Raw genomic sequence first — 15731 nt, forward strand, 5'->3', positions numbered from 1 at the left:
GGTGAGAAGTGATAGCTAGTCAAATGTACAGAGTGTAGAATGGAGCACAAAATGATGCAAACACAATTCTGTTACATTTTCTGCAACTGCTAATCAAAATCGGCTGAGTGGAAATAACCCACAACAAAATTAAAGGGGAACTGCAACTTGTTTGGAATTTTTACCAACATCCATAATCCTTATGTAAAACAAAAACACACGCCTTTCCCTTTTCGAAATAATGAAATATGCTAGTCCAAGGTAATGGGGATTCTATTATTTTGCCCATAAAGCCTATATAAAAACATTCAAAAACTGGCAACAAAAATGCATTTTTATACCTTGTCCTGCATATTAACCAAGCTATAGCAAACTTGTTATTATAAGCGCTAACACCGGCAAACTAATTTAGTGCCACATGATGATTTAGGGGCAGCACGGTGCCTCAGAATATGAAGGTCCTGAGTTCAATCCCGGGCTCGGGATCTTTCTGTGTGGAGTTTGCACGTGACTGAGTGGGTTCCCTCCGGGTATTCCGGCTTCCTCCCACCTCCAAAGACATGCACCTGCGGATAGGTTGATTGGCAACACTAAATTGGACCTATTGTGTGAATGTGGGTGTGAATGTTGTCTGTCTATCTGTGTTGGCCCTGTGATGAGGTGGCGACTTGTCCAGGGTGTACCCTGCCTTCCGTCCGAATGCAGCTGAGGTAGGCTCCAGCGACCCCCCGCGACCCCGAAAGGGAGAAGCGGTAGGAGGAAAAGTCACCGCCACTGTCCATGTTACTGAGGACGGCGACCAGCGGGCAAGGCCGGCGGCATGTGCTGACGGCGAGACACAGCTGGCAGGTGATTAGATTTCACAGGTGGTACGTGTTAATCTAATCATTTGTTGTCTTTAAGAGTAAGCGGCCAGGAGTAGAGAGAGAGAGAGGATTGGGAGTGACGGCAACGTCACGACATGCCGAAAAACATTTGGAAAAATCTTGAAAAAAGATTAAAACTTTGTTAAACCTGCACGCTTGGCTCTTTTGCCGTGTCTACAGTAGAGCTACTAGTCAGCAACTTCCACAGGATGGATGGATGATGATTTAGTATTTCACCATAGCTGGATCTGCTTATCAACCTGTAAATCATCCTCTGTATATTCAGGCCCAAAAAGATAGATTGGCTCTCATAAAGTCTACCAAAATTTGTGGTTGCAACACAGAATATGTTGCTGTTGACGGAAGGACAGTTCATTGCTATGCGCTCTTAGAAATCAATCCGTCCTGCAAGAAGTTACCATAATGCTTAAAAGAAGTATTACATGATATCATGACTGTGCCTATATTACATGCTAAAAACATCTATATAAAACATTGTTGGAGTTTTTCTTTTTCTTTTTACAGTGATTTATTGACATGCAGATGAATACCCATTTCCCATTTATTCTAACCTATGGAAAAGGGAAAGGTCGTTGAGCCTACAAGGTCTAAAGTCAGACCCAAACAAATCCTTGTCGGAAGGGGGGAATGATGGGTGCCCGTTAAAGTCATCAACCCTACAGACAGAACTGTGGTGTTGAGAAGGCACGCCAAGATCGCAGATGTGTCCCCCTATATCACAGTGGAGGACTTACCCAAAGCAGAGAGGGTCAAGTGCAACATGCAGTGTGAAGGAAGATGTGCATCCGAGGTCAGAAAAGGACATGGTGCGTGCACTGGAGACTCTGGGTCTGCAAGACATTGATCTGACGTCATGCGACGTGTCACTGCAGTGGAAAGACAAGCTTGTTCACATTATTGAAAAATATGAGTCAATATTCTCCCGACACAAGATGGACTGCGGAGGGGCCAAAGAGTTAGTGCATCGCATCTACCTTGTTGATGACAAGCCATTCCGTCTACCATACAGGCGCATACCACCAAGTCAATATGAGAAACTGAGAACGACTCTGAATGACATGGACGAAAAAGGCATTATTCAAAAGTCGAGCAGTGTATATGCATCTGCACTCGTTCTCGTATGGAAACGGAATGGAGACCTCAGAGTATGTACTGACTTCAGATGGCTCAACGCAAGAACTGTGAAGGATGCCTACCCACTGCCGCATCAAGCAGATGCTCTAGCTGCACTCGGTGGAAATGCTCTATTCTCCACGATTGACCTGACATCAGGCTTCTATAATGTCCCATTCTCATCACCCTTTGAACTTCATGAATATAACCGTCTTCCTCAGGTCCTGTGCAACAGTCTAGCTACCTTCATGAGGATGATGATGTCAATATTCGGTGACGAGAATTTCACAAGCCTGTTGTGTTACCTCGACAATCTGAAGGTATTTACTCCTGCAGAGGAAGTTGCATTCAAACGACTGCAGATGGTGTTCGCCCGCCTCAAGGAGCACAACCTTAAGCTTGCACCCAAGAAGTGCTTATTCCTCAGGAGGACTGGGAAATTACTCGGGCACGTCATCAGTGAAGATGGAATTCGGACAGATCCTGAGAAGGTTAGAGCCATATATGACCTACAGGCCGCAGACATCATGAAATCCGATGGGAAAATACTTTGCCCTGGTAAAATCAGATCGTTTTTAGGCATGGTGATGTACTACCAAAGTTTCATCGAGGCATGTTCTGCGAAGGCTAAACCGCTGTTCAGGCTCACAGCTGACCCAGTGCTCTGTGCAAGCACAAGAAAGGTTGCAAATCTGTGAAGAAAGGAGGTCCTATGAAGCTGACTACTGCCAGGCATGCCAGGCATGCCAGGCAGCGTTTGAGACACTGAAACACGACCTCATGACAACCGTCACTTTAGCCCACTCAGATTTCAATGCCCCGTTCATTCTGGCTGTCGACGCATCCTTTGATGGGATTGGAGCTGTCCTGTCGCAAATTCCGCCTTTTGGAAAGGTAGCCAGGCCTGTCGCCTTTGTGAGTAGAACGCTCTCTCGCTCCCAGCTAAACTACCCTGTGCACCGACTTGAATTAAGATAGAGGCAACATGTCCGTTTTTGGACATTATGTATTTACACTGTCTCTTAGTTCAGTTCAGTTCAGTTCAGTTCCGTTCCGTTCAGTTTATTTTGAATGTGCATACAATACAATGTAATGCGTCACATATTTCCAGTTGTTTGCATTGCATATTGTTGCATCACATATTTCCACGTCCGAAAAGTGGTCGGAAGAAGCAGAGCTTATTTAATCCTACCCCTTTTCTTATCACAGCAATTTTATCTAATTTTCTTGTTCTCTGTTTGTAACAGAACAGTGAATAAATAAATTATAAATACATAATTAATAAGTACACTATAAGTAAACAACATATATTAAATACATAAATAATCATTATGTCTTTTTTTTTTAAGATTCATCATAATTGTTCTTCTATGTACTTTGTGAACACTTGTAGTTTGAACCGTTCTTTTTGTAATCTATTCCATAATTTAATTCCACATACGGACATGCTAAATGTCTTAAGTATGGTACGTGCATACAAATGTTTTAAATTATTGGATTTTCCTCTAAGGTTATATCTCTCCTCTTTTGTTAAGAATAATTGTTGTACATTCTTGGGTAGCAGGAATCAGCTACCTAACTGCTGACATCACAGCTGACTGAGGTAACTTTCCCCAGACAAAGTGCTTACTCTGTGGTTTCAATGTTAGACAACTCTCGACTTTAACTGTTCCCACCTTATCTGGAATGCATTCACCTTTCTATCTTTCTGTGTTGGACAATAGTGACAAGAATTGGCAGTGGTCATTAGTCTCCAGTAGCCGTCAGTGCTCTTCAGTTGAGTTAGGATATGCTTGATAGCATTGCTGCATTGGTTCTGTCTGGCCAGGAACAACCATTATCGGAACGATCATCCTTCATCCGTAAACAGTGACATCAAGGTTATACATGTCTTTGGGGGAAACGCGGTGTCCACCACAGCCTAAAATGACATAATCATCAGCTGTGTCATGTCAGGGCATTTCTGTAGCAGGGACTCAACAACAGACTCACTTATTGTACAGGCCATTGACTCACTGTCTAACAGTGGTTTGAAAATGGGGCCATTCTTCACAAGTACAGGCAGTTTCTGCTATTTTCTGGGATCCCTGAAAGATCAGTTTCTTGAATGAGATTACTGTACTGCCACTATACTGCTGTGTGACTCATAGAGGGATTCAATATCGGGCTTCTCATAACTGGTGGGAGGTTCAATAGCTGATCTGCACAGTCCTCCACTGTGTGCTGATCGGTCAGTTTTCCCGAGGCTGTGGGGTGGTCCTCCTCGCTGGACAGTGATGACGTGAATGGCCTGGAGCATAGCACTTGAAGCAAAGCCTCTTCTCCCGGCAATGAGAGAAAGCACTGTGACCGTCTTCTTTGCAAATAATGCATGGCATGTCAGTGAACCCGTCAACTTTGTTCTCATGACACCTGGGTGGCGCTTGCTTCCTCACTTGTGACTGGTTAGAGGTCCCACGCAGCAGACCCTTTTCCAACATAGCCATCACCTCCACTAGTGGGACATACTGAGAGCTCTGGGTCTGAGGTGGCTCATGACCACTGCGGTCAAGGGCTGGACTATGGCTCACCTCAGCTGCGTGTACTGCGATGTCCATCCTTTTCACAGTGTGTACTGAGGGAGTTGCTTTGCCGCTCATCTCAGCATGGTACTTGTTCAGCACCTCCAGTACTTCACACGCTGACCATTTGTCGATTGTTTTGGATTTAAAAGTGAGGGCCAGGTCTTTGCAGGGACAGTTCCTAATAAACATGCGAGTCACCTCCGTTTCAGGGTTGTCCAGCGTCTTGCCCTGCTCTCTCAGACAGTCAATGGCGAGGTCAGCTGCTCTGTTCAGTCTCAGCCAGTAGTCATAGGGGTCTTCCTGGTCTTTAGGCAAAGTCGAGTAAAAGTCAGCTATGGGTACAGAAGAGTACCTAGTACAGCTAAAGTGTTGTCTAAGTAGACCATAAATCAGGTCGGGCTGAGCATGCATATCAATATTACTGTTCCTAATGCCAAACTTCACTGCATCCTTAGCTTTTCCCCTCAAATGCATAAGGATCTCCTTAGCCTGCTCTTCGACTCTCACATTACTCCTCTTAATGAATGACCTCATCAGATCTTCCCATTACCTTAATTGAATCTGACCCATCTCCTACAAAAAAATCCTTTTGTAGAAGGTTCCTTAACCTTCCTCTGTGTGACAACCTGAACCTGAGATACATCAGATACATGGCAAGGCTGACTTAGTGTGCTTATTACATTCTGTGTGAAAGTTGAATCAGGAGTTACTGTGTTAAGTGGTGCATACGTGACATGATTCTATCAGCTAACTGTTGACCTATCTCCTGAATGACAGTCCTCATCTGGTCAGCAACACACTCAAAGACGCCATTAATAGGATTTGGTGGAGACATGGCTTGAGGCAAATAAGAGCTAGTGCGCTGGTTAGCTGCATTATGTACGCTAGGGTTGGAAACTGCCTCTAATGAGGGCAAACTAACACCTGGGGCAGGACTATCAACAGAAAAGGGGATGGGAGTAGGAACACCCCTGCCTCCGCCAACTTGAATGGGTGTGCCAAATCATGGGAAAAGTGGATTACTTTGAAAAGACATGTTTCAAAAATGTCTGCCACAAAACAGTACAGTCCACCCCACTTTGTGAAATCAGCAATAAGAAAATGGCAAATAGAATCAAAATAATAAAACAAATCAGCAGTCTGTGTGACACGTTACTGCTATGCCACATAAAATGATCTATGCGGCTGTGACACACTGTACAGTGTACATTATTGAGCTTCACTGCAATATATGCTACCCTTGTAAACTGTGAACACACAAATACTGTGAACCGATGGCTTCATGGAGAGATGTGGTAAGCAGGATGGTCACTGGTTCGACAAACATGATAGAAGTCTCAGGTCATGGCACCAATGTAACTGCTGTGTACCCATACCGCCAAGAACCCCCACACAGGCAGCGGCGGCGGCAATGACCAAAAAGAACGCAGAGTTGGAATATAATTACAACACTTTATGTACATATTTATATACATATTTATATCATATTTACATATTTATATAATATGTAACTACATGCTCCATTCACAGACAGAGTCCCACTGCTTTTATAAGCGGTCGAGCAAGTCAAAAGCCGAACATTTTTTTTTTTTTTTGTGGCCGCCGTAATTCTTTCTTGGCGGGCCGCCACAAATAAATGAATGTGTGGGAAACCCTGACTTGAATGTTACTTGATGTTCAATAAATTTGAAAATGTTAAGCTTGGCATTAGCGTTCTGTTGGGGTGATGGGGGCAGGTGGGGCTTGAGAACTCCCCCTTGTCCAAAGTGGGGGATGACAAAAAAAGTTTGAGAACCACTGCTCTAGTGAATCTGTAGTTAACAAGCCGAATTTTCATTATTGTAATTTCAGGACTATAAGCCGCTACTGTTTTCTCCCACGCTTTGAACTGTGCTAACGTATGGATTTTTTCGGGTTCACAAGCCTCACATGCCGCCAATTAATTTAGCATTGTTTGTAACATCAGACCAATTAATTTTAAATAGGTCATTGAAGACCATTAAAATTGTTCACATCAAAAGCACACAATAATTCAGTCGGCCATTTAGCATGTTATGGACTCACTCTCGTCATAGAGAACATAATGACGAAATGCACACAACACAACCCTAAAGCCTTAAAAGGAAAACACCCACCACACAGAACGGAAATCCCACTAACTAAACTCTTTGTTTTGTTTTTCAGGAATCTTTTGCACAGCCACACCTGACATGTGTCTGTCGGCACCTTGCCAAAATGGAGCTACGTGTGTGGACACCAAGGATGATTATGCTTGCATTTGTGTCAACGAAGGGGTTCGATACATGGGCAAAAATTGCGATCAGCTCTATGATGCTTGTTCCTTTGCTCCATGTGAAGATTGCATCAGCACTCCTGGTATGCCAGAATACCACTGCAGTTGCCCGGATGGACTATCAGGGAATAATTGCACAGAAGAGGTGGATGAGTGCCAGAGTAACCCCTGCTCTGAGCCATATTCTCTGTGTGTAGATCAGCTGAATGGGTACTTTTGCAGGTGTCCCCCTGGTTATGGAGGCCCAGCATGCCATCGGCGTGTAAATGATTGCATTCACAAACCCTGCATTAACAATGGCACTTGCATTTTGCGCCCACAAGGCTTTAGATGCCATTGTATAGCAGGATACGATGGGAAGACTTGTGAAAAAGATATAAATGAGTGCTTGTCAGAACCGTGTCAAAATGGTGCCATTTGTGTTGATGGGGTGGCAGAGTTCCATTGCTTCTGTGTGCCTGGATTCCAGGGCTACAACTGTGAAATTGACATTAATGAGTGTGCATCCAGGCCATGTGCTAACAATGCTACCTGCATCAATGAGAAGGACCACTACACGTGTGAGTGCCTCGTCGGCTTTACGGGTGAGCCTAAATCCACACACACACACACACACACACACACACACACACACACACACACACACACACACACACACACACACACACACACACACACACACGCACACACACACGCACCCACGCACGCACGCACGCACGCATGCACACACACACACACACACACATGTAAATTTAATGTTAGTGTGGCCCGCGAGTTTTATATGAATGGCGCTTGACAGCGTCATAGTTGCCATAATTGCCAACGTCAGCATCCTAGCCCAGTTATATTATGTATCTGGCTTTTGAACACACACGTCATCGCGTCCGCATTTTCGTTATACAAGCCACATGCTGTGTAAGACTTCGGCCAAGATACGTAGGTGACTGCAAGGCATACTTGATCAACAGCCATACAGCTGAGGGTGACCGTATAAATACCATTAACACTGTTACAAATACGCGCCACACTATGAACCCACACCAAACAAGAATGACAAACACATTTCGGGAAACATCTGCACCGTAACACAACACACAACAGAACAAATACCCAGAACCCCATGCAGCCCTAACTCTACCGGGCTACAATATACACCCCCGCTACTACCAAACCCTGCCCCCACCCCCTGCCGTGCGTCGGTTGAGGTGGAGAGTAATGGCTGCAAGGGGATCTGGGTATTTGTTCTGTTGTGTTTGTATTGTGTTCTCCCGAAATGTGTTTAACATTCTTGTTTGGTGTGGGTTCATAGTGTGGCACATATTTGTAACAGTGTTAAAGTTGTTCATATGGCCACCCTTAGTGTGACCCGTATGGCTGTTGATCAAGTATGTCTTGCAGTCGCTTATTCACGGCAGGAGAATCACACAACATGTGGCTGGTAACGCTGTTAAAAAGAAGGAAAAGTGTACGTGATGGCATGTTGTAGAGCAGTGGTCCTCAAATGGGAGTACGTGTACCCCTGGGGGTGCTTGAAGGTATGCCAAGGGGTACGTGAGGTTTTTTTTAAATATTCTAAGAATAGCAACAAATTAAAAATCCTTAATAAATATAATTATTGACTAATACTTCATTAGAATATGAATGTAAGTTCATAAACTGTGAAAATAAATGCAACATTGCAATATTCAGTGTTGACAACTAGATTTTTTTGTGGACATGTTCCATAAATATTGATGTTAAAGATGTATTTTTTTGTGAAGAAATGTTTAGAATTAAGTTCATGAATCCAGATGGATCTCCATTACAATCCCCAAAGAGGGCACTTTAAGTTGATGATTACTTCTATGTGTAGAAATCTTTATTTATAATTGAAGCACTTGTTTATTTTTCAACAAGTTTTTAGTTATTTTATATCTTTTTTCTAAATAGTTAAAGAAAGACCACTACAAATGAGACAAATTTTGCACTGTATACAATTTAATAAATCAGAAACTGATGACATAGTGCTGTATTTTACTTCTTTATCTCTTTTTTTTTTTTTTTTTTACCAAAAATGCTTTGCTCTGATTAGGGGGTACTTGAATTGAAAAAATGTTCACAGGGGGTACATCACTGAAAAAAGGTTGAAAACCACTGTTGTAGAGGACGGTAAAGGGAGTGCTATCACGGTACGCCATTATTATTGTTGGCTGTGCGAAAGTCGGGACTAATCTCAGGAGAATGGTCGGGGGGCGCCTGAAAGGTACACTGAAATTCAGGAGTCTCCTGGAAAAATCGGGAGGGTTGGCAAGTATGTTGCTAGGACAGGAAAGCCATACAAAGAAGGTGAATTCATTAAAAAGTGCATGTTAGATTCCTTAAGAAATCTTTTCATGCGGCCCAGCCTCACCCAGTTTCTGCATCCAGTGGCCCCCAGGCAAATTGAGTTGGAGACTTCTGGTTTAAGCACTGGCAAAGTCACTATGGTTACACAGCCAACAATATTTGGGAACTGTACCAGAGAACAAGTGGCTGACAGAGTTAAATGAAGAACTCTTACTGGAACTTGTGAAAGAAGCAATACTATATGTGAAAAATCATCTGTGCAATTTAGAGAGGTGTATCCAAATAAATTGAGGAACATTTTGAATAGTGTCACTGCAAAGGAAGCCCAACAAATTAATTACCCAAAGTTTTTCATAGAAAATGATGTAGAGATTGAATGATTTTTTTCGTTAACGTAGCAACAGATCTTGCAAGCAAAATTCCTAGTTCTAAAATTATTGATGAGAGTGAGGATCGTCTTATGAAAACAAATCCACATACAATATTTTTAAAACCAGCTGATGAACTGGAGATTATAATTGTTGTGAATAAATGTGAAAAAAACAATATCTCCACTGACTATAAAGGGTTGGATATGACATTAATAAAAAGGGTTAAACATAACATTTCAATAACACTAACTCAGATATTCAATGTATTATTCAAAAATAGTGCTTTTTTTTCAAAACTTTTAGAAAAACTGTTGAACAATCGATTGGAAAACTTCATAGACAAACAAAAATTACTTTCCGAATGTCTGTATGGATTTAAAACTAACAGATTCACTTTCTTTCCAAATGTCTGTATGGATTTAAAACTAACAGATCCACTTCACTAGCATCAAATGACACAATTGAGGAAGTGATCAATTCTGTAGACAAAAAAATTGCAAAATTAATATTCATTGACAGCATTTCACACCAATAATCATCCCATTCTATTGAACAAATTAGAATGGTACGGAATCAGGGAAGTGGACTACAGGTGAATGAAAACCTATTTTATTTCAGTTTTGCTTCATGTTTTCATATTCCATGTGGTGTCCCGCAGGGATCAGTTTTGAGTACAAAGATCTTCATTTTAAAAATAATGATCTATGCAAAACTTCAAAATGTTCAAAGCCGGTCTTTTTTGCAGAGGATACAATCTACTTTTTTCCTGATAGGAAAATTCAACTAGCAGAGGGCACTGCAGCCAGAGCCACACATTGCACTGATAAGAGCAATGTGTGTATGTCCCGATGTAACTACATCTGGACAAGGTCATTAAAAGGCATTGATACAATAAAATAAGGCACTAGCACAGTCTTTCAGATTAACTGGATAAATTAGCATTAGCTAATACAACGCTAACATTAGCTAGCTCAGGCTTGTTGTGCTTTTCTCTCTGTAAAGACGTGGATTGTTTTGTGCAGAGAACTCCGCGCATTTTGCATATAATGCATATAATGCTCTGTGACCAAGACCGCACCTGCTGCAGTGCCCTCTGCTAGTTGTTCAGGGGAGTGTGTAGGTCACATTTATTTGTGCATCTGGTTTGTGGGAGGAATGTCTCAACGACACAAAAGCAAAAAAGCGATCCACATATGCAAATTCAATACAAACACAAATACAAAATCAAGCATATCTATATTCAAATCTCAAAAATATATTTACAAATACACAGTTATTTATACAAAGTCTTGATTTATTTGTATGTCACATTTTCATATTTATAAATTTGATTTGTATAAATTTTCAAATCTAAAAAATATATTTACGAATACGCGTTTATTTCTACAAATTATTTATTTATTTGTATATCAGATTTGTATTTGCATTTGTATATTTATCAATATATGCATATGTATTAATATCATATTGATATATATAAGTTGATGTGAGACAATTGTACTTCCATAGGTCCAGGCTTGTTTTGAATGTGATTATGAATGTACTTTGTGATACATCGAGTTAGTCTAAACACGTTAATCTGAATAAATCGAGTTATACAAATCCAGATGATTGTGATTAACTATGATTCAGAGTAAAACGCATGTTATTCGTTAAAGTTTAACTATGTAAAAGAGGTGGGATTTGAAAAGTTTTTACTTCTTCCTTTTGAGGCATGTTGAATTTCATTTTGTTTGTGAAACAATACTAATATTGTTATTGAGCACGAGATTGTTCTGGATGGATGGATGTACGATAAGGAACTGACTGTGACATACTCAATAAATATTCATCATCATCATCATCATCATTCCTTACGCTTCCATGTGTGTTGTCTGTGCCTTGTTCAGTGTGTGCTATAAATGTATTTTTATTAGCGCTCTTGCGGAGGGCAGCAGGGTTGCCACTCTGCATTTAGCCAATCAGGTCGACTGTCTTTATGAGGTAGAATCTCTCTCATCTAACGATAGACTTGTGTTTGCTCTTTTACATCAGGAGTCAACTGTGACAGTGAAATAGATGAGTGTGACTCGAACCCCTGCCAAAATGGAGCCATGTGCCACAACCTTATTGGTTTATACTCATGTGAATGTCCACCTGGATTTGAAGGCATCCATTGTGAAGCTGATATTGACGAGTGTGCGAGTGAACCTTGCAACAATGGAGCTTCTTGCCATGACAGAGTCAACAGGTCAGGAAGCATCAATCATCTTTCCAATAAGTTATGGTTAAGTTGTTGCTCTTGACTTCACTTAAAGCAATAAAACAATGCCAATGAACACGAGGAAGTAACATAAATAGCAATCAAATCACACAACACACAGATACAAACACATATCTCTTGAATTGTGTGTCTGGTTCTTCACTTCACTTCACTGATCCATGGGCCATTATTTTTGTACATATTACCGCTCGGCACGATATCATGAAAGTATTGTACTTCATTTCACTGTTATGCAGATCACTGCCAACTCCTTTTCCCATTTCCCAGAGTTAAAATATATTGTTACATATATATTGTTGTTCCTTCTTTGTTCACGTAAACACGTTTTGATTTGACAGTTGATGTGAGCATTTGAGCACCAAATTTGACCAATTTGATTGCCGTAAATGATGATTTCCCAAAATGTGCATGAAGTTGGACAAAGTTGCAGGGCTTGGCATAATTCATGTTAATTAGTTTGATATGCATGAATTCCCATAACTGCAACATCGCAAATTCCTAGACGGACTGTATATTATCGATATGGTGAAGGTATTGTGCACCTGTGGACCTATACTCTTAGAATTGGTTGAAAAAAAACCTGTCATTTCAAATATGGGGGTGAAGATTTCTGGTGTTGTATTCAATAGCAGATACATGACTTTTCCGTGTAAAAAGCTGTCTAAGATTGAGACCCTCTTGACAAAGTGTGATTTGGAAACAGTGATCCTTTTTGACTGTAACACACTTTACTCTGGAATTACCCAGACTGCCTTTGAAGGAGCCATATGTAGGAATCTGGCCAGAAATGGTACTGCAATCACGGTCGAAATTATGTAATCTCCGCCCCCTCCCCCTGACTGAGGTTGCCAGATAGGTTGCCGAATCCAACTCGATCGACTGGGCTACTCCAAGGAACTTCAAACTTCCACTGCCTCCTACTAGGGGTTGAGGTTCTGGGGCTATAATAGCTGAATAGACAAGTGTTTTGTCAATAACGTATCTCTAACCAACACATTTTACACAGAAATTAGGTTAGTACTATCAGAAAACAAAGACTAAAACAAACTACAACCAACGCTAGCAATGGTTATACTGGTGAAAATAAGTAGAGCAGCTTAATGTACGCCCAAAAATAAAGAGGAAACTTTTTACCAAGGTATGCCTATAGGCTACTGTTTCAAATGTTTCAGCTTGCCATATAATTTGGTATATGTCATACATGCCAACACGAATGGGGAATTATTTTATCATGTGATTTGGCTGTCTCCATAACCCTGAACCCATTTCCTCAGCATATCAGCATATTGGGAACAAAATAGGCACTGACACTACCCATACCAACAAAGGTTTTATTTGTGGAAATTATATTTTGCCCGATGACACATCAACATACAGGCTAACGGGCATATATTTCCCCCGTTAGCCTTTATGTCGTTGTGTCATTGACCGGACAAGCATGCTAAGCATTCATTGCATGATCACACTAGCTTTGTTAGACAAGATCATGGACTGTATTGGACAATACATTTTTTACATACAAAATGTCCATTTCCGTTCATTACAAATGAGCAAGATTGTCGTCAGATGAAAAAATCTTCTCCGCCTTCAATTGTCTCAATCTTTCAAAGGCATCCCCAATCTTAATTCTTGTTTTGTTTCTGGCTTTGTCATGAATAAGTTGAGAATCGTAACATGACATGTTTAGTAACTTTACCAGTGGCAGTAGCTAGACGTAGATGGGAAAGTGTAACTGGCAACCTGGATGTAATACACTCACAGACTTTCTAATCACTAATGGTGGAGGGTGGGGCATCAAAATTATAAGTATAACAAGATTTCGGGGCTGGAAATCTAATTTTGAAATGAGCATATCCCGGCTGGGCTACTGTTATCAGTTATAAAGGTATTCAAAAAGAACATGATTTATTAATGCCTTTTGACATATCAGGGCCTTTTAATGATGACTTGACATGAAATTGTTACGATTGGCTCCTTAAACAAACTACAACTGGTGAAAAAAAATGTTTTCCCTCCTCAGATTATCAATATCAGTTGTGTCTGCGATCACATGATTCATCTTCAACTATGAAATACATTTTTGTTCCAGCTATGAGTGTGACTGCAGTGACACGGGATTTGAGGGAGACCACTGTGAAGTGGACGTCGCCGAGTGTGTCTCTCATCCCTGTCAACATGGTGCCACATGCCTGGAGGGAGTCAAACAATACACCTGCCTCTGCTGGCCAGGTATCGTGTCTAAATGTTTGTTTCTGCAGTAACACAATTAGAGGAGAACCTGAAATGAAATGTGTATGTGTGTGTGTGTGTGTGTGTGTGTGAGTGTGTGTGTGTGTGTGTGTGTGTGTGGGTGTGGGTGTGTGTGTGTGTATGTGTATGTGTGTGTGTGTGTGTGTGTGTGTGTGGGTGTTGTATTTCTACCCTTCTTGAGGCATCATCAAGGAAAAGTACCTTCGATATGAGGACCGGTGAACAAGTTAGGACCAAAACCATGGTCCCAATGCGGAAAACCATTGCATCTAGTAGAGAATGTCTCATTTGCACCCCTGGTGGTGAAATCTTTTAAAATTAGGGTGTTCCCAAAAAGGAGGGATTTTTCAAATTGACTGTGTGTTGGTTTTAAAAGTGCTCCCCTTCTGGTCAACATATAAAATAACAAGTGTGTGTAAGAAGTTGAAATGCGGCCACTTTGGCCAAAACTTAAAAAAAAAAAAAAAAAAATGTTGCGTATTTATATATATATATATATATATGTATATACATATATATATATATATATATATATATATATATATATATATATATATATATATATATATATATGTATATACATATATATATATATATATATATATATATATATATATATATGTATATACATATATATATATATATATATATATATATATATATATATATATATAGAGAGAGAGAGAGAGAGAGAGAGAGAGAGAGAGAGAGAGAGAGGGAGAGAGAGAGAGAGAGAGAGCGAGAGAGACATACTGTATTAACTTGAAGTAAATAATGAAGATTAAAAACCATTTACAAAAAATTAAAAATAAATAAAACATTTATTTAAAGCTTGCCTTTTTTATATTTGCATGTTTTGTATATATTATTAATGTTATAAATACAAATCTTTATATATCTAGAAAGGGTGGGCCTTTAGAACCACCAGGTCTCTAGAAGGTACAAATAAAAGAATGTGTGTGTGTGTGTGTGTGTGTGTGTGTGTGTGTGTGTGTGTGTGTGTGTGTGAGTGAGTGAGTGAGTGTGTGTGTGAGTGAGTGTCTTAGCATGCGTCGAGCAACAAAAAATTTGACTCTGAAGTGTACACCTGAAAATTTTGCCAAAAACCTTGCGTGCTAATATTAACATGCTTACCTGTGTGCGTAAGAATGCCAGCGACTGACTAAAAGCAAGGAGAATTTTGACTTAGGAGTGGTTTGAATCACTTAGAAAAATGTAGGGAAATGAAAAATTGTCTATTCATTTTGAATTAAAAAAGATGCCCAGGAACATGTGAAACTCTTTGAAATTTGGAAATGTTTGGAAACTTTAAAAAATGGTGTGAAAAAATCTAAAATTAATAAAGCACTGTATGGTATTCCAAGATTTATGGAGTATTTTGTTCAAATAAACTATAGTGTCTCACTGGGATTCAATAGGATTTCATTCCTCAAAAAATAGAATAAATTTGAAGTAAAACTTAACTCTGTTTGTTCTGTTCCCTCCAGGTTACACAGGCACAAACTGTGAGATGGACATTAATGAGTGTGCTGAACATCCCTGTGAACATGATGGAGAATGTTATGAGCGTTCCAAACTCACCCACTGGGAACTAGACTGGGAAATAAGCTATGCAAGTGTAGCTGGATACATTTGCCATTGTTCGTCCGGGTTTGCAGGTAGACCAAACATTAAAAAAAAAGATAT

General features: G+C 40.4%; 1 protein-coding gene across 3 annotated transcripts in view; it reads left to right on the forward strand.

Moving 5' to 3' along the window:
• The window catches only part of crb2a (crumbs cell polarity complex component 2a), a 67131-nt gene that overhangs the window by 19002 nt on the left and 32398 nt on the right, over positions 1–15731 (forward strand). For all 3 annotated transcript variants that reach the window (XR_009802448.1, XM_061876757.1, XM_061876756.1), the window contains exons 2-5: positions 6728–7420; positions 11567–11762; positions 13885–14024; positions 15533–15703. Coding sequence is in view for 2 of the 3 variants with exons in the window: in XM_061876756.1 (XP_061732740.1) it covers positions 6728–7420; positions 11567–11762; positions 13885–14024; positions 15533–15703 (1200 nt within the window). In the remaining variant the exon portion in view is untranslated. The remainder of the gene's footprint in view (positions 1–6727; positions 7421–11566; positions 11763–13884; positions 14025–15532; positions 15704–15731) is intronic.

The sequence above is a fragment of the Nerophis ophidion genome, linkage group LG17, assembly GCF_033978795.1.
Source record: "Nerophis ophidion isolate RoL-2023_Sa linkage group LG17, RoL_Noph_v1.0, whole genome shotgun sequence".
In the NCBI taxonomy this organism is placed as follows: Eukaryota; Metazoa; Chordata; class Actinopteri; order Syngnathiformes; family Syngnathidae; genus Nerophis; species Nerophis ophidion.